The sequence below is a fragment of the Sturnira hondurensis genome, unplaced genomic scaffold (genome assembly GCF_014824575.4).
Source record: "Sturnira hondurensis isolate 20B ecotype Veracruz unplaced genomic scaffold, ASM1482457v3 Scaffold0002840, whole genome shotgun sequence".
Lineage (NCBI taxonomy): Eukaryota > Metazoa > Chordata > Mammalia > Chiroptera > Phyllostomidae > Sturnira > Sturnira hondurensis.
Window position 1 is genome coordinate 26,774,455 of NW_028075471.1, and position 20,326 is coordinate 26,794,780.

The window sequence follows — 20,326 nt, forward strand, 5'->3', positions numbered from 1 at the left end:
ATTTCTCTGTGCATTCATTGAATAAATAAATTATGGGGTTAGAGCTCAAAGAATAAATAATAGAACAGGGGAAAGGGAGAAACTAAGAGGAGCTGACAAGGTAACAAAATAACAAAAAGAGCTCTCCTCAGGCAAAATGATGAAAGATGATTACCTGCCAGACTGTCCTCTGTATCTTTACTGGTCATATTTTGCTATAATTCTTATTTGACTATTTCTTTGGTCCCTCATAAGTTTTTGAACTGGCATAGGGTCAAAGATGAACTGCTCTGCCTTTTCCCTGAAAATGACTTGTTGAGCTCAAGTTGAAGTTCACAAGTGCGTTGAACAGGCGTCATCCTCGGAGTTGAGCAGGTGTCGCCATAGCTCCTGGCCAGCTTGCGTGTCATGTGTTTGAAGTTGCCGAGTATAGGGGTGACTGATTCCACAGCAATAGATAGCTGGTCTCCTTGGTGTTTGGGGCGTTCACTTATTTTGGAAGGGGAGGTTCTTGGTGTTCCCTGTATATAATATTATGAATCTAGCCTTGGGGTTTTGCATGTGGTGTTGGCAATTCTTAAACTCTCTGCCCAGCTTCCTGTTACAAAACCTTACAGAACTCACGTAGGTCACGGTTCTTTTAAGATTCCTTTCCTGAGCCCCCGCTTGTGGGATAGGTGTCTCTGCTACATCCTGACACGGTGCCCTGGAGCTGCCCATCGATGTCTCTATCAGCTAACTTTTATTTAGCACTTACAATTCTATGTGTAGCCTACCTTTTCAAATCCTCTCAGCCACCCAGTGAGATAGCTAGGTGCTGTCAGCAATCCATTTTATAAAGAAACTGAGACACAGAGGAATTAAGGGAAGTCTTTAGGGTCACCAGTTGGGAAGTGTCTATCATCTGTGCCTCTGTGGATGGCGGGCACCGTGGTTGCCTGATGTACCCATCACAGGTTCACACGTGATATGCCTCTCTCTCTCTCTGTCTCTCATTATAGAGCTACAGGAACCTCAATAGGAGACTCATTCCACTGCTCATGGGATTCTAGGGTTTGCAGCTCAAACTCAGAGAGTTAAACTACACCTTTGAAGCTACCTATGTCAAAGCTTTCCCTTGCAAAAACAGGGCTACCCAATCTAGGGCAGCCTGAGGCCCCAGAGGCTGAAGCCAGATGATGCCCTCTCCTCGCATTCTCCCAGAACCTCATCGACCAGGCTGCAATGGAAGATGAATCTGCAGGTCTGCAATGAGCCCACGTTGTTCTGTGTGGCTGCCTCTCCCCCGGCGTAGCCAGGGCAGGAATGTATACAGGTGCCTGCGTAGGGTCATGTATCATTTCAGTATTTGTCTCCAAAACATTCATCCTGTACTCTTCATTAGTTAGGCTTGACTTCCAGAAAAAGAGAAACAGGAAGGAAAGACGGCCACTACCATTTATCCCCGCTTTGCCCTCTTCCTCTTCCCCCACCCACCTTGCCTTTGGCAGTGCCTTACCATTGTCTGTCTGCTTTGTTTTTGTTGCTGTTGTTGTTTTTGCTTAATCCCTTCATCCATCCCCTCAAATCCCCCTCCCTCTGACACCTGTCAGCCTGTTCTCTGTATCTGTGAGGCTGTTTCTATTCTGCTTGTTAGTTTCTTTTGTTCATTAGATTCCAGATATAAGTGAAATCATGGTTTTGGCCTTTCTCTGGCTGGCTTATTTCACTTAGCATAATAATGACACTATTTTTCCTATCTGTTTCCATCAATGGTTAGCTGCCATTTCCTCCAAGTGACTGTATTATTTGAAAATAAGCAATGTAGGTCTAACTCAGTTAAGGGTATTAGAAAAGGGAATACACTGTGCAAATTGCCCCAGTGCTGCTGGGTGGGGAAGGCTGGAAGGCAAACAGTGAAGCAAAGGCACTGAAGTATTCCCTTTGATAACAGGAAGACCCTGACGGGTGTGAGTTATGCATGACTTTCTCACACCTGAGATGGCTTGAAAAAACCCAACTGTAAGCTGCTTGTTGAAGCTAAGGCTTAAAATATTCCCAAAGCCAAAGTACATGTATTTACTAAATAGACATTAAAAAATGAGAACCAGAGGACTTTCTCAATGCATAGAAATACACATACACAGAGTAATAATATATAACATGTACCCCCAAATAGTATACGCAGGGTAAGCATGACATAAAAACACTTTCGAAAACACTTTTATGTCATTGATAAAATCAGAAGAAATTTGGAAGCAATGAAATACTTGACTTAATACTCATCAGGTTTCCGATGCTCTTTACAAACTTGGAAAAAATTTTTGGTAAATATTAAATCTTCCCACATATGTACACTTAAGGTACATTTGACATCAGTCTCCTGAGAACATAAATGCTCAAGAGGAATAAGCAGGAGTTGATGAGGGAGATCTTAATTTGCACATTTCCTAGCTTAAACGCCTGAACTGTCTGGGGTATAACGTTGCGTGGATCAGGCGTTTAGTGTTTAATGTTATCTGACAAACATTCCTCTTTTGCCAGGGTCTATAAATCCTTTGTTCTTAGTGGCTGTGGCTTCTTGTTTTTATCTACCGACTCTACTGAGGAAGAAAACGATGCAGAGGCTTCCGTTTGTGTGCTCAGATCGTTTTTCACTCACTCACAACAGGATTCACTCCACTTAAACCTGGACAGTGCACTGGGGAAGGGAGGGGCGCTGGGTGGTCCACCCCAGATGGGATGCTTTACTTGTGCAGGGCATGTGCTCATCCACCGGCTTCTCTCACTGACCTTTGATCCTCCCAACAGCGCTGCTGAAGTCGATGGGGTAATAATCTGTCTCCAAAGGAGACACTGGTCCCGAGACACTGGTAAAGCTACCTTTTCCCTGACTTGGCACAGCAAGGAATATTTAAAGCCTTGCCATAACACGATAAGGAAATTCTAAAATATTTAACCAGGAGAACATGGATTGGCATTATTTCAAGGTCTATCAAATAACCAGGAAAAAACGATGCAGCTGACTGCCCTCCCTGGGCTCCAGCTGTGGGGGGCAAATCTACCCCAGTCCCCACTCTCCCGCAGCACCAGCTGCTGTCTGCTCCTGCTAAAATCCTGGTGGGGGTGATTCCAGATGATTCCAGAGACTGGCTGGGGCTTCTCAGAGAGCAGCAAGGAACCCAGGATTCTCCTGGGTAGCTAAAACCCTTTTCTTCAGGTTGACCCAGGGACACTGAGCTGGAAGAATGTGGGGCACATGGAGACCCCACTTCCTAAGGTTGCTGACAATTTCTTCAACATCTCCTACCCCCACACCCCTCTGGGGAGATCAGAGTTTTACCACCCACCCCGGACTGAGAACAGGGCCTGGATGTAGAATGGAACCCACTTCTAATGTAATATGTCCAAACCAAGGAGCTTCATGGTATTGGTAGAGCAGATACAAAAATCCGACCTCCTGATTCCTAGAGTAAAATCTTTTCCCTGCTTTGCTGGCTCATGTCAGAACTACCATCACTCCCATTATTATTCCAGGCGCAGGGGGTATCAGACACACCCCCTCTGCCAACAGAGTTCTTGTCTAACTCTTTACTGTGGAAGCCCAGTTCCCTACCCACTTTCCCAAATCCGGGCTCGGCATTGCATCCAAGACTGAGAATAATGTGGGACAGTGGTGTGAGGGAGTGTTGTGTTGTTCTTTCAATTTTTAACATGTTTCACAGGTTGCTCACTTACGTAACACAGGTCATAAATTCTGCCTCCTATCTCACAAGCCACCTACCTGCTTATTCACTCTCTTGGCTTAAACTACCTTATGAGTTTCATCCATTCTGTTTGTTTCTCTTGATGTCTATAGTAGAATTGAATATTCTCAAATCCTACAGCAAACACATAAAGAGAAAAACCTAGGGGAAAATAATATTTTTTAGAAACAGAGAAAATGTTTGATTATAGTGGCAGGAGGAATAGAAACCAAAACAGAGAGGAGCTGAGTCCCAGTAAGGGTGGAGTTTTGAGCAGAAAGTGGCGGGGGGCTCCCACTAAGGGGTGACGATGAAGTACCAGTCCCTGGAATCACCGGGTCTTCAGTATTGAAAACCCACGCGCCCTTCAGATGAACCTCAAAACCCCTCAAGTTCTTCTATAATGTTGTTTTAAAATTAAAAATAAATCTAAAGGCAAATCACATCAAAGCAACCATATCACTGAATGCACTTTTTCAAAGATCTTGTTTATTTTTAGAGAGAGGGGAAGGGAGGGAGAAAGAGAGGGAGAGAAACATCCATGTGTAGTTGCCTCTCACATGGCCCCCACTGGGGACCTGGCCAGTAGCCCAGGCATGTGCCCTGACTGGGAATCAAACTGGTGACCCTTTGGTTTCTAGGCCAGCACTCAATCCACTGAGCCACATCAGCCAGGGCTCTATGCATTTTTTCCCCAGAGGGCATGTGGCCCTGCCTCCTGCGGGCTTCCTCTCCCACGAGGGTCCTCACCCTGTCTCCTAAAGAGAATCTGGGTCTTGAGGCTGTTAGGGAAGGAAGAGCCACACTTCTGTCTCGTTAACTAATGGAAAATGTATCTTTTTTCCATTTTATTTTTCAATTAAAGTTGAATATGAGAGGATCACTTTGTAAAGTGCATAATTGAAAATGCATCTTTGCTGTTTTGTCTGACTACCAAGGAATACATTTATTATACAAATTCAACATCAATTCGCAATGCAGATTTTATCCATTGCTGCAGCATGTGCCAGCATTTTCTTCTTTCTTAAGGCTGAGTGGTATTCTCTGTGTGTACACATTTTGTTTCTTGACACTCAAATTTAATAGGTCATTTTTGTGCTAAGTCTGGCAACCCTATTCTGAAAACAGCAGTCTAGATAAGCTTTTTGTGGAAATTAGAGCAGAAGAGCGTTCATCCCAGAGGGTGTTTATAAAAGAAACAATAAGGGGACTGAGCTGGAAGCATCGTCTTCTCTGATGTGGCGCGTGCCATGGCAATGAGGTTCAATGAACCCTAACTCCGTCTGCACCCTGCATTGGCGTTCTGGGGCTGCAGCCTGTGCAGGAGCTCAGGGCACCTGTAGGCCATTTGGACTCCCAAGCCACGTTGCATACACGTGCATCTTGTGGGGAAAAGAACCATAATTAGATTCTCAAAGGTGTCTGACACCCCCAAAGGGTGCAGGAGGCACCCCTTATTGACTGAGGCCAGAGTTTTGAACTCAAGAAGGCATTTTTGCTAGGGGCTTGGGTAGCACTACTTTTCAGGCAATCAGTTTCTTGACTGTCCAAAAAATATGGAGAAACATCTCAGCAAATGTGAAAGAGTAGAAAGTTTGCTCGACTCCTGAAACACCCCTTCACAGTGAGGATGAGTATGGGCTGACACGCCCTCTGCCTCTTCCACAGGCACTGTGTGGGAGCCGGCTCACCAGGGATCCTGGTCTCTGTGAATCTTCTGACGATGGTTTAAGTTAAGAGGCATATGCTTTAGATGCCCAAGTCCCTTAAACAGAGAGATTAAGAAAGAGAGAGTAACAGACAGACAAAGAGCAATGCCTAGGCAATGAATAATCTTACTACCTGTAGAAAAAGAGTGACCATTGTGATCATCGCCACTTTATTTTTTCTTTAGAAATCCTTCTTCAATTTACCGGCAGCACTTTCCGACGAGCTTGACTGGCCTCAGCTCTCTGGCGCCACGGGATTTCGGAACTCCACCAGTGGGTACGTCTATTTCCAAACCCTCACCGCTTCAGTAAACCAATGTAAAAATAGAGCAGAAGATGAGGTTTGCTCCCAAGACACTGAGATGTGAGTTATTAGGAATTTCTTCTAGAACACGAGTGACATACAACGGACTCATCCCTGACACAGGCCACCACGTAGAATATGGAGGGCAAATTATATTTTCTCAGTGCAGGGAGGCAGGGAGTCTTCCCACCACGGGGGCTCTAGAGTTGCCCTCTGATGGCAAATACTCAAAACATCACTAAATTTTTCTGATTCAAGGGACAAAGAAGTTTACTTGATTAGTTACTCTCAGAAATTAATATTTATAGAACAAATAGGCAAGTCTCAAGGCCCTGGAATCATCCTGGCATGAATGCTCTTGATCTGAAGGAGGGACGATGCCTGGGGGCCCTGAGGGCACACAGACGGATTTGCTCTGTGTGACTGGGTGTGGTCTCAGGGCCTGCGGACAGCCATCCCTCAGGTAAGCACCCTATTTTTTATTTTACAGAGGACTTTGCCTACCGTGAATAATTTATCCAATGCCATCTTTACTCATTTATTTTAAAATAGTTAAATACTTGCTACTTAATCAGGCACATATGCTATAAGTGTTTTAAAGTTAAATAAGGCTTGTCCCATCTCCAGAGTCAAATGACATCCAAGTGAGACAGTTGAGATAAATGTGTCAACAATGCTACTACAAGATAAATGCGCCAGAAGGCAACTCCCAACCCAGAGCCCCGGGGTTCACAGGAGAAAGCACTCACGGAAAGACCAACAGCCTCCTCCTCTTGGTTGTGTTGGGTGAGGGGCCCGGACCCTGAGGATTAAGGAGAACATGGCGAGAAGAGAGAGAGAGAGAGAGAGGAAACTAGAAAAGACAACCAATCTCCAGGAAACCGCATTTATATTTATGCAGAAATCAGCTGTGAATAGAGGGCACGCAGAGATGTGTTTTCAAGACGGGGTGTAGGTTTTCAAGTCTAATCATATAAAAAATTAGGCTACTGCTTGTCATTCGCGTGATAACACTAGCGGTATCCATGGCGGTGACAGCGAGAAGCAAGCTTCGCGAGGCATCCACTGTGTGCCCGTTTGACTGGTTGACTGAGTGCCGTGTGGAGGGTTTCCCTTCTCATCTTCCCTCCGTGGGGTTGGTGGCATGACTTCCTGCTTTTCACAGCTGAGGAATCTGAGGCTGGAGCAGACACGTTAAGAAACTTGGCTGAGACGGCACATTCATAAGCAGCAGGCTGCGTCGTCACGGAACCTGGCCTCACGTTGGATGAGACAGTAACTGGGGGAGCAAGGGGCCTCCCAGCCCACAGCTCGCACCTGTTAGATGCGTTTTCATTGCGGCTGCAGAACGCAGCTCCCTGTAGCCATCGTCCCTTTGTTTGAAAGGGTGGACATGGGGCGGAGATAAGTGACTGAGTACCCAAGAGGCCCTCTCCAGGTGGGGACGTGGCATGCGTTGGTTCAGACGTCCATCATGTGTGACCCCTTCCTAAGGTGTCCATGCTCCCAGTGGTCTGGGGCCCCCAGAGTCCCATCATCAGCCCATGTGTACTGACCTTCCATTGTCATGGTCACCAGCATCACATCCAGAAACAGCACAGCCAAAGCAGCCTTCTGGAAGAGAGAGACCAATTAGTCCCCCCATCAACATTCCGATTGAGAAAATAATATTTAAGTGCACTCCACCCAAACCAGCTATGTATAAAAAGACCCAGGAATTTTCCTCCATCATGGCTTTTATGACCATACCATAGTGGTGAATGAGAGGTGATCACAGTTTACTGTATTTTCGATGGTGTTTAAATTTATATATGAACCCTCCAAAGTTCAACCCCTATCTGCCTAAAGTCTCACAAGTTGCCATGGAGGTGTTTAAAATTAACTGCCAAGCAGTTTAACCCTTCTCTGGAGTCGCAGGAAGAGCGCAAGTGAAATCCATCCACCGGCCCCGCTACAGCAGTGAGCGCTGGTTTCCTCACCCCTCCCCCGCAGCCCACCCTGAGCAACAGTTGCCCCATGTCTAAGTTTAACTTTCCTCCGAACCCTGCTCGAGCTTAGCTCCCGCTCCCAGCAGCCTTTGTTCAGTTGATTCTAGTTTTGTCACTGGCGGCAGGGAGAGCCAGACTCCCTCTTCTTTCCTGCGTCTGTGTTGTTCTCAGACCAGGGGCTCCCTCCCTTAACGATGTGAAGTCCCGCCAGCCCTCTAGTCCTGTCCCAGCTCCCACATCCATCCTATCGGAGCCCAGCAGGCAGACGGATCTTCCTTAGAGGATAAGTAGCCAGCCTTTAGACACGTTGGGTTTATAATTCTCTATAGAACAGAGAATATTCTCTGTTCCATAGAGAATTCTGTAGAGAATTCCATAACCTCTCTATGAAGAGAGGTTCTGACATCATCTCACAAAGGATGTGACCATCTAGGTGGCTTTTGTGAACATCCCCTCCGCCCTGAGCCAGTCTGTGCCACCTCAAGGCCTTCCCGTGTTGGGACCTGGGTCACTCTTCACAAACGACTCCCAGCCTGCCTGTGCCACTTGCTCAACGTGGACCCTAGGACTGTCCTGATCTGATGTGTTTCTAAGAAGGTGCACAGCACAGCTGGCCACTCAGAGGGGCCTGCAGGGGCCCTTCTCTCCGGGTGTTCGTGGGGCTTCAAGGGATCCTGTTCTCCCTCTCCAAGTGCTTTTTGCCACCTGCGTCTAGGGACTGTGCCTGTGTCCTGTGCCGCCCAGCTGCACTGGAAGACTATATTCAGCTCCTTCTGATAGAAACATGTCTGGCATCTGAGTTGCAGTGCCCACCCCCCACTAAGCAGAAACATAGCAGCACGACACTCCCATGAATCACCGCCAGTGTGCCCTTCAGGGTGGCGGTTCCTGTTCAACTATCTCATACGCCCTCATGCAAACCTTACCTGTAGGTAATCAATGCTAGGCCCATCTCCTCCTTAAAAGATCAAAGAGTTCTAAACTGTGTAAAAAAAGTATTGAACAGAGATTAGCGTATGATGGAAGTTCTCTTCTGGTGGGATCATGGGAAAGGAAACAGCATGGACCTTCTTAGAAGCAGCCCTTGTGAGAGGTGGGGACCCTTCCGCGGGCACTTTAAGTGTTTGTCCCTGTGAGTTCAAATGTTGGTTAATGTACAGTACAACTTATGGCTTTCTCTAGTCAGTGAAACTTCTAGAAAGTGCGGGCTGTTATCTGAAATCGGCTGCATGCTTTGGGTATCACCAATGTTCTTTGGAAAATGTACCTTCAGAAGAAAAAAAGTGAAGTCTGGTAGAGAAAATAGTTGCCTTCCTTTCCTCTGCGATAACCCATCACTCCTCAAAATGGAATATCTGCTTATAAGATGCATGCCACATCTTTGACATTACATGCATGCATTGAAAGATAAATGCAACCTCTTTGTTTTACTCATTTTTATGCACTTAGACACTTTAACAAAGTCTGCTCTCTCAACTCTGTGGTTTCTGAAAATTCAAAAAGCAATAACCCTTAAAACCATGTTTTTGCTTTGTTTGTTCCCAGTGTGATTCAGAAAGTAATTGAGTTCATCCAAGACAAAATAAATAAATACATACTTATGTGAGGCCAGTAGCTTGGGGGGTAGAACCCTGACATTAGGAAGCAAAATTATAAGTGAAAAGAAAAAATGAAGTTTTAAGATTAAAAATAGCATTTCATGTTCAGATCACCTTCGGCAATTATGTAACAGGAAAATCCTATTTAAGTTAAAGAAGCTAAGGCCCAGTAGAAGGATGAGAAACAATCATATCCAAACCGCAGGAAGGGAGGATGGATCGTTTAAAAGCAGTGTCTACCACCCTCCATGAGTTGGTGTGGTCGGTTAGGAGGTAAACTGCGTTTACAGGTACTGTGGCCTTAGTCAGGACATTTAGCATCCCCAGAGCTCATTCACACGGTGAAGTTGAGTTGCATCTGGGGATCTCTTAATGTTCTCCCCAATGTTCGAGTTTAACAGTTACAGGACAATATAACGTTCAAGTCCACATCCTGCTTTGTGATGCTGCTTGATTTAGAAGCATCGGAGAAAACTGTTCGGGGGAGAGATCTTGCTTCTCCCCAGGAAATGTACTTCTCCCCAACCCTCAACTAGCTGTACCTTGAGACAAGACATGGCTAATGTTATGGGCCAGAGCTGGAGACATTCTAGGAACCATGTTTCTTCAGGGCCAGAGTCACTGTGCTACAAACATTGAGCTCATGCCTAGTGAGCCCTGCTTGGTGTGGCCAGCACAGTGATGCTCCAGTGTTGCCTGTTATGTGTACTGTTTCCTCCAAGCAAACCCCAGCTGACTCTGGATCCTTCACAAAATAACCGCCTGGCCCCAGCCACACCGAACTGAGCATTTGTTGTTGGCCAAATCCCCTTTTTCTGAAAGTGGGGCCAGGAGTTGGCCCAGTCAGTGCAGTTCTGCAGGCTGGGGCTAAAGGACAGAGAGAATAAAGCTGGGGGCAGAGGGGGCTGGGAGAAAAAACAGGGCAATACTCAGAGATTAAAGAAAGGAAAGAAAAAAGAGAAGGAAGGAAGGAAGCAAGCAAGCAAGCAAGCAAGCCAGCTGATGTTATCCAAAAGGAGTGAGGAAAGCCAGACCAGCCAAAAGCAATTACCAAAGTGACCACATCCAGCTGGAGAGTGTTGAGGGCAACCAGTGAGCCCACATGAGTGGCTGTAAACTAGATGGAATTGTCTAGAGTACATTTTGCTCCCTCTACCCTGGATTAAATTTGCTATTTTAGGCCAGAAACATAGCAAATGCTTAGAACGAAATAGACAAAGCCATTGTTAGAAGTGGCAAGCGCTGCTGTTCAAGGACCTTTAAACACATGCCTCTGATGAGATGTGTCCTAGAATCTGAGAGTTAAAGGTTAGCTCTTCTCTCCAAACCCATCGGCATTATAGGAGAGAACAATTTTGGAAGGCAGCGTATGACTGCAAACCAAGTCACTTGGGGAATTAAACACAGAAAATTGGGGAGAAGGGATTTGCAGCTAAGAGTTGCTAACCTAATTTCATGTTTTTTAAAAGACATGTAACTACTAAACACTAATGAGCTTAATAACCTTATTAAACCCATTATTCAAAAATTACATGTGATATAATTGTCGATGATTAGCCATCTTATAATTATACTTTGCAAAACACATAATTAGCCAGAGAGTTGGCCTTTAAGAGTTGGAGGAGGCTGATAAGAGGAGAAACGTCCACATCGGTGATTCTCCAAGTGTGGGCCACAGGCAAAACTGAAGTACGTAAAGGAAAAAGCCGAAATCCTCCCCAATGTTACCCCTTTTCCCAGAAGAAAACTCTGTTACCAGTTTAGTGTGATTTTGTTCAATCCTTCCCCACGTGACTAGGTGCATATATTTGCACCTAAAGAAATAAGTGCTTTGCTGGAATTTTGCCCTAAATGACATCATACTGTGCATAAACACACTACAAATCAATGCTTTGCCCTCACAATTCTTCCTGAAGCACTTTCCATTCTTGTGTTATCCTGCATGATATTTCGCAGCACGGCGGTTTCACTCTCCTGTTGGTGGACAGCCCATGTAATTCCAAATCCTCGGCATTCAATGCTGTGCCGAACAGTCCCCAGTGCTCTTTCTGATCCTTCTGAGGATGTCTTTAGAAAAACATCGCTGGATCAGAACATATCTGTTTTAATTTTTTTTGTAGCCCCTCCAAAATGGCTACACCAATTTGTCTTCTCGCAAGCAGCGTATGAGAATGCTTATTTCCCAAACTCTTGCCAATACTGGGTATCATCCACCTTCTTCAGTCTCCAATCTAACAATATTTTATGTTTTTTCTAATTGTAACCTCCTGATTACTAGTGAGTCTGGGCATCTCGGGACTTTACCCCCCTCCTTGTCTTCCTTACTCATCACTCAGTCCCCCTGTGCAGCCTCTCCACGCAAACTCCCATCTGGCCACACGGTCCTGTCCTGTGCGGACATGACAGGGGTGCTCCTTCGCTGCCAGGGTCAGCTCACTCGTCATAAGTGTTTGCTCACGGTCTGCCCACCCCACCTGCCCCGCCCCCCACCAGACTCTGAATCTCCCAAGTGCCTGACCCGGATCTGCAGTCCTAGCCCCAGGCATGTCCTGCAGCGCCATCATAGGTGCTCAGTGAAGGAACCACTGAAGTTCTGGGTGACATCCCTTTGAGGCTGTAGAATGCTTCGCAATCCACAGACCTCCTTTCCTTGCACTCCCCCAGATTGCTTCAATCAGATCAGATTTGCAGGAGTTAACAGTTCAGGGACAACTATGGGCACAGGGGAAGAAGAGTATAAACAGCACAAATTGAATCACCAGGGCAGGATGCACTGCGTATAAAAATCAATCAGTGTAACTTACATCCTTGGCCTTGACCTCCAAGGGTGTCCGGTCATAAAAGTTCTACAGGAAATTAGAAAAACTCATTAAAATGGTAAAATAGCCTCACAATCAGTGAGGCTCAATAAATTTATTTATTTTTAAATAAATTTAAAGTAAAATTATTAATCCAGTAGCCAGGTAGAAAGAATAAAACAAAGGAGAAATCTGTTAGCAAATGAATTTAGCCAACAATAGGCAAATCGAGCCTCAATGTGAATTTTTGTCCAGAATGACACAATTTTGCAATCTAAATTGATCAAAGGAAATAAAAAGCCTCCAAATTTCCCTAGAGGAATTCTTATAACCAATGGAACCTGAGATTTTAGGCCATCTCAAACCCCAGTGCTCAAAGACAGATCACAGAGCTAACTCAGCCAAACGCTAGTCCCACAGGAGGTTAAAGGGTATTAAACACATTTTAAAAGAGATTCTTCAATCAAACAAATCTCTGAAGTACTCATTTCAGTAAAGGAAAACAAATTTGTTCAGTGTAAGTTTTATCAGAGCCTTTAATAAGCCAAAACCCTTTGTATAGCCCCAAAGTATAATATGAAATATTTCCTAAACTAATTGGACCACAGAACTTGTAGAATCTCTGTGTGTGTGTTTTATGATAAAGATGCATCTCGAGAAACCAGCATTTCAGAGCACCCTTTGAAAAATGCAGTTCAGATTATGAACACAATTATCTATGTCACAAATAAGCTTCTGGATTTATCGGCATCCACAGCCTCAAGTCTCTGTTTTCATGACGGTTTAATGCACACCCTGGATACAGAGGTCTAGAATCCAACCAGAAGCTGAAAAAAAGCCTGCCTGGAGGGAGTTAGAACAGCTCCAAGCTCAGAGAAGGGCGGAGGAAGGGATCTTAGTGGGGGGGTGAGCTTAACAGGTGAGAAGCCTAGTCTGAGCATAGCAGCTCATGAATTATTGAACACAATGCCTAGGAAGTCTGTGTCCTTGCACTATTGTGCTGCCGCAGACTCAAAATCTATCTTGCCATCTTGCTAATCTTCTCATGTCTGAGCTCCCTGGACTGCTCTGCAGCTGTCCTCACCCCTGCACACACCCCTACATAATTAGCTCACTGCAATCTCTCTGAATGCACAACAAACCATATTCTGCATGTTTTTCTCTCTCTGAGGTGAAATCCAGGCTGGTCGGCAACACAGTGAATTAGAGGTTACACAGGGCTCTGGGATGTGGCCAGTAGCAATGGACTAGAGGGAATTTTTGAAGTTCTTGAACGCATTTCCTTGGCCCCATGCTGGCCTGACCTCCATCCTCACCAGAAAGGAAACTATCTACCCTTCTCTTAAAACTTTCTAGTAGAGGTCCCTGGAGAAAGCCTGTCTAATCTCTAAGTTATCCGATTTTATCCTAACCTGCCCGAACCCTTCACAGCAGATATTACCACCTGTCTCTCACTGGCCCTGCTGCTAGCCTTCCGAGCCCCAGTTGGTTTTCTGATGGATTCCCTAAGATTCAATGTCATGGGACCCCAGAATGTATACCCAAACTAGGTGTGCCTTAGAGAGAGTCAGCAATAGCCTCAGGAAATTTACTAGGATGCGATGTATCCCTATTGCTTGAAAAACATCATGCTCGGTTCATCCCCAAACCTCCAACATGCTAAGCCTTCTAAGAAGCTGCTTGGCTGCCTCTCTCCAAGTGGGTTCTTCTTCAAGTCAACATGGGGGGAGATCACTTTTTCAGTTCTAAGTCAACCCCTTCAATCTGTCTGCATTAATCTTGAGGCTCCTTCTTGGTTTTGTCCTTTGTTTTTCTTCCGGTCATAGTGAAATACAGGGGTGGTGGGGAGGGTATTAAGAGTCTCTCAAAGAAAGTGGTGTTTTGTGTTACCTGGGCCTGTGTTGGGAAAACCAACTAGGAGCCATTCTGTCTGAGGTTTACCTATGTTGAATTTTGTTGTTAAAATGCAAAATCTGAGAGCCGCGGGTCCTCATGTGGAATGCTGTACTTCCTGGGCCCCCCAGTAGATGGAGCTGATGAAACCAGAGATTTCACCTGATGTACTTGCAATTCCACTCCCACTGCTGACATCACCAGCACCTTGGGCACTGTTGCGGGGTCGGGGGTTAGAACAAGAACTTTCAATACCCCTCTTCAGCACCCCTCGGATGACAAGGCGAAAGCCATCAGCTCATCTGTTAGCCTATGGGACTGTGTTTTCATGCACCACCGAGGAAAAGGGGAGACACAAAACACTCACACTGGGAACCCCGAGTCTAACTAAGGACAGGAGAGCGAGAGCAAAGGGATTCAAACCCAGAACAGTCATCCCAGTTAACCCTACTGTGCACAGTGTCCTCAGTTTATCCCAGTAATTCAAGTGCAGCTGACCCTACAGACAGATAAGTCTGTATTAAGCAATCTCCTCGTGTAGGCATCTCAGACTATTGTCTTATCGGCTTCTCATTGTATTGATCGCTCTGTCTTCTCAGGATTTCTGAGTACGCCCAGACAAATTCAATCACTAGAATTTATAGGAGAGATTTGAGGTGGGGATGAAAGAAAAGCGTGTCTTCAATTATGTGAAATACTATCTACTGCCCATAGAAAAACTTAATCTCAAAAGTATAGGTGCTCTTTCTGGTCAAAAATGTCCACGAAACTATTTGTCTATGATGAAGGTATCTCTATTTCTGTAATGAAAGGCGCAACTCTCTGTGTCCATAATATTAAGATCCACACTAGCTACTTGCCATGAGCAGGTCATGAGCAACACAATATTTCAGCACATAAATTTTGTTTTTTGGAAGTATCAAAAATAACATAAGGCTAAATGTTGGAAACAATTACTTTCCCAAAGGAAAATAACCCCTTGCTACTGACCGTGAAATTATTTTGGTATTGAACTCAGATCTAATATCCATTTCCCATCTTTTTTTTTTCAAAATAGAATAAAATAGTCAAGGCAGTGGGCATCAACAATGTAGGATACAAAGCATTCAGTTCAGGCTTCTGGGTAAGACAGCAGACTGAGAAAGCATTTATTCCTCTCCCTTGAGAAACCCCATTAAGATGACAGTAAATGACTTTGCCCACAAGGATCAAGAGAGCAGGAAGGGCTTAAAATGTTGCAAGCCAGAAAGCGGAAGGACCCGTGGTAACTGCCTTCATGGACTCAGGAACAGTGCATCCGAAGTTGGTGGGAGGGAAAGCCAAGAGGCCACCAGGTTTACACAGCAGGATTCCCAGAGCCTTGGGAGTTGCCCCGAAAAGGAGGGGAGGCTCAGCACAGAAGGACTGGGTGGCAGGTGGCGGAAGAGGCAGTGAGATCCTCAGAACTCCCCCCAACGCTGCTCCATGGGCAGCCCCACTGCTCTGGAGGAAGGCAGAGGCTGAGAGGAAGGGCTGCTGGGCTGGAAGACTCCAGACCTACGGGCGGGGGAGCACCCTGCTAAAACACATTCATGCCTACCTCCAGGACCACCCACTCCCAGCCCAGAGTGTGGGTAACCTGGCTGGAGGCTGGAAGATCTTTGCCTGGGGAACCTGTGCCTCCCAAGAGGAGAGCCCCCCAAAGACCCAGACAGCAGGAGTTCTCTGAAGAAGACCCAGCCGGCCAACAGTGAGAACTGGAGTAGCATGCCACACCCAGGGGCTCACTTTCCAATCAACTTTCGTGTTTTCAATCCATTTCCATTTTTCAATATAAGCCAACAAACAGCTCAGAATCATAGATATCTGAGGGGAACATATCTGAATGTGAAAGACAAAATAAAAACAAAGAGAAAAAAACAACTTTAAAAAATAGACTATAGTTTTGTTTACTAAGGGGGAGTTTTTTTTAAACTCTAGTTAATATCCTACTTATAAAAACAGATAACACTGATAGCTTCAAAAAGATAGGAGAAGATATTTCATTGATGTAGCATGAGCATGATGCTGAAATTAAAGAAATATTCAAAGAAAAAAGGACGACTTGGAAATTATACCAGAGGCATAAGATGACTTGCATGGAAAGGTTGAAAGATAAAGTTGAGAATATCATCCAGAAAATAGAGCAAACGACAAACTTGTGGAAAATAGGACAGAAAAAACAGGAAAATTAGAGACCGGTCTAGGTGACTCAATATCCAAATAAAAGGAGTTCTAAGGAAAAAGAAAGGCAGGAAGGAAGAAAAGGGCAATGGAATCATTGAAGAACATCTCTCAGAACTTAGCGACATGAATTTTAGCCTAAAAGCGTCCATCAAATGCCCAACACCATGAATGAAAGTAGAGCCGCACCAAGCCTGTCATGGTGACATTTCAGAACACCCGGAATGAGATGCTGCTGCAGACTCTCAAAGAACCGCAGGACAGAACGGTTCAGAGAGCAACACAGGGAGGCCAGGACCCAAGGGATGGATTCCTTCCAACTTCTGAGGGAAAATCATCTTTACCTAGAGTTCTATAACCCTCTGTTCTGGTTATCTAGTATCACATAACAAAGTCCTTCCAACTTTAGTGGCTTATAACAACAACCATTTTTATTACATCTCCCTATTTGGGGGGCCAGGAATTCAGCCAGAGCTTGGCTGGCCAGTCCCTCCTTTCCACGTGACACTAGCCCTCGTCCCTCAGTGGTATTCACCTGGTGGCTGGACTGGGGGTCCCAGGCGGCTGCCCTCACATTGCTGATGCCTGGGAAGGGGCAACCAGAAGGCTGGGCTTATCTCCCTTCCCAAGTAGGGACTTTTGTAAAACAGCTTTAACTTTTGAGCAGTTGTAGGCTTACAGAAAAACTGAGCAGAAAGTACAGAGAGTTCGCTTACGCTCCCCCTTCCCCTCCTCAATTTCCTCTGTGATGAACACCGTGCATCGCTATGGGGCCTTTGTTATAAATGAAGAGCGAATATTGACACGTTGTTCTTAACTAATGTCCACAGTTTACATTGGGGTCCCTCTTTGTGTCGAACATTCTGTGGGTTTTGACAAACGCATAATGACACATACCCAGCACTCCAACATCTTACAGGTTAGGGACACTGCCCTAAAAACCCTGTTGTGCTTCACCTGTTGACTCCTCCCTCTCCCCAGTTGCCTGGGAATCTCTGATCTTTTACTTTCTCCATGGCTTTGCCTTTTCCATGATATCACAGAGTTGGAAGCATAGAGCATGTAGCCTTTACAGATTGGCTTTTTTCACTTACCAATATGCATCTAAGATTTCTCCATGTCTTTTCATTGTTTGAAGGCTTGTTTCACTTTATTCTGAATAATAGTCCATTGTACAGATATACCGTGATTTGTTTATCCATCCACCTATAGAAGGACACCTTGGTTGCTTCCATTGTACGGCCTTTTTCCATGATCTCTCAGTGGGGTAGTCAGGTTTCTTACATGGGGTCTCAGGGCTCTAAGAGATCAAAGTTGACAGGCATCTTAAAAAGCCAGGCCAAAACTGGCATGTATCACTTCCAAAACTGGCATATGTCACTCCCACCATATCCTTCTTTCCTTGCTAGCATGTCCAGAACACAGGGGCAGAGGTCTTTGGGGTTTTTTAATTTACCAATGTGACCCAGGTGCATAGAACATGCCTAGAACATAGTTAGACTCAATAAGCATTACTCAAGTAAAATGAACTTAATTTTTTAGAACTATATGCATGAGTAGCTTTGATTTTCACCAAATAAAATGAATTATTCACCTCAAAACTCTACTGCAACACAAAATCCCATACTTAAAATATTGCTCAGACATCTTACTCTTCTATTATGAAATGTTGTCATAAGTTTTCTCTGACTCCCACTGCATCCTGGACATCCAAACCTGATACGTGCTTACCTTTCTGAAGCACAGACACAGTTGGCAAACACTGTAATACGGGTGAGACTTACATAACACTGAGGATTCAATGGTGATTTATGTAAGGTTATGAGATATGAACTTATTATAATGAAAAAGATACAATACATTTGATGAGTGATAAAATACTTTGGAGTTTAGTTATTACTCACTAGTTTATACCTAGTCTTGTTTCAAAAAGGATTTTAGGAAGCCTATAAAATTATAGAGAACGTAACATTAAATTGCATTTAAGTTAAATTAAAGCTTGGCAAAAGAAGATAGCAAAATCAAAGATGGAACAAAAAGGAGCCAAGAAAATGACTTAAAATATGTGTAACTGTAGCTTGATACTGGTCACAAATTTGTCTCTAAACTCTGTGTCCCTTAGTATTTGATTTGGCTATAAGTAACAGAGAGACTCAACATATGGGTGATTTAAATAAGATAACACATGAGTTTATTTCCTTCAAAAGTAAAAGTTCAGAGATGTGAAATCCAGGTATGGTATGGAAGTTGAAGTCCACTGGTCCTTGGGGGTCTAGAGTCTGTCCACCTCACCCCCTGCCTTTCCAGTGTAGATCTTATCCCTACAGTCTAAAATAGCAGCATTTCTTTTCTGGACAGAAGAGTGGATAAACAGGACAGAAAAAGAGCAAAGGAATCTGCCAATTGTGTCATGAGAGACATTCTCAGAAACTGCTACTGAGTAATTCCACTTCCACCACATTGCCCAGGACTTAGTGAGGAGGCCACTCCTAGCTGCAAGGGAAGCTGAGAAAGCAATCATCACTCTGGGTAGACATATGTCATACTAAAACTTCTATTAAAATGGACAAAGGGGAAACATGGATCTGAAGGACAAGAGTGTATGCATAGCTTCACAGCAACTTAGAGAAGAAAGGGAACATGGTCATGTTCAAAATACAAAAGTGGGGAAAATAACCCACTGTTCAAGAGACTTAGAGCAGCTTTTGTTAAAAAGATTATAAAGGGATGACTCTGGAGGTCTGCATAAAAAGAAAATGTTTGTGCCTGGCCAGTGTGGCTCAGTTGGTTGGAGAGTCATTCAGCAAACCAAAAGGTCACAGGTTCGATTCCCAGTCAGGGCACATGCCTGGGTCATGGGTTCAGTCTCCAGTTGGGGCACATACAAGAGGCAACAGATCAATGTTTATCTTTCTCTGTTTCTCTCCCTTCCTTCTCCTCTCTCTAAAATAAGTAAGCTGGTCCTCAGTTGAGGATTAAAAGGAAGGGAGGGAAAGAAGGAGGGAGGGAGGAGAGAAATGAGGGAAGGGGAAGGGAGGGAGGGAGGAAACGGTTGACTTTGCGGTACCACATCCATGCAACCATTTCACAGGACTGCTTCTTGTAACAACTCATGCAGTGACAGTACAGAGAAAATGAGTCTGCAGAGATTTGATTGTCCAAGTTCATCTTCACCACATTTATAAAAGTCATGATAAAAAATGTTTGTTTGAACTTCATCATGTGAATGTCCCAACATTAAGTATATGCATATATATATATATTTGTTTCAGAATTAAAGAAAACTCTCTTTACCTTCATTTATGGAAAAGAAACCGCTGCAATCACAGAGACTACCAGAATCTTTCAAAAAACGGTATGTAGCCTTCCACTTAAGCCTTCGCCGATGTGCCCTGAATGACTGACTTTATGTTCTAAGTACCACAAAAACTGAGGACTAGATACCAAGGACCATGGGATAAAATGAAGTCTCCCTTCTTGATACAGAGGCTCTGAGTTCAGAGCCTTTTCCCCACAGCAAAGGAGAACAAGAACAGGATGCAGCCAAAACATAGATGAAGGGGCATAGTCTTCCAGCAAAGTTCTAGAAAAGTCAAAGTGCATGGCATTCAAGGTTCAGGAGGCAAGACCTCAGTGAGCATTAGCGGAACAAGGACTAAGCAAAATCAAGGTCATTGCAAAGACTCTGCCATCCCCTCTGGTGACAAGTCTCCCACATTTCAACTGGGGTGGGAGTTTTAAGAAAAATAGCTTAGTGTGCGTGGCTGACATCCCCACAGCCATTAAGGAAAGGAACGTGTTTTCAGAGTGATGCAGAGACTTGCAGGTCTCCAGCAGCTTCCCGTGGTTCCCAGGATGTCTGCGTCTTCTGGGCTCATTTCTTACCTATGTGGTCTCACCTCTCACCTTGGATCCAGATGCGACCCATTGCCACAAGGTGTGGTAAAACTCCTCATTGATAAACCAGGGCCTGGCTAGTGCCTCACGAGCTAGTGCCAGGTGATGTCTTGTGACACCATAATGCAGAAGTGGCAGACCCCTGGTGCCTGGGGAAAGTACCGCTAATCAACCTTGACCCCAGATTCCACCTCAGCAGTTCTCACAACGCAGCGCGTCTGCCGATCCTCATC

The 20,326-nt window shown here is 44.8% G+C and overlaps 1 protein-coding gene across 2 annotated transcripts in view; it reads left to right on the plus strand.

The window, feature by feature from the left end:
• AOAH (acyloxyacyl hydrolase) overlaps positions 1-20,326 on the plus strand; it is a 145,806-nt gene that overhangs the window by 69,994 nt on the left and 55,486 nt on the right. For both annotated transcript variants that reach the window (XR_005065736.1, XM_037041139.1), the window contains exons 12-13: positions 5,599-5,690; positions 19,469-19,551. Coding sequence is in view for 1 of the 2 variants with exons in the window: in XM_037041139.1 (XP_036897034.1) it covers positions 5,599-5,690; positions 19,469-19,551 (175 nt within the window). In the remaining variant the exon portion in view is untranslated. The remainder of the gene's footprint in view (positions 1-5,598; positions 5,691-19,468; positions 19,552-20,326) is intronic.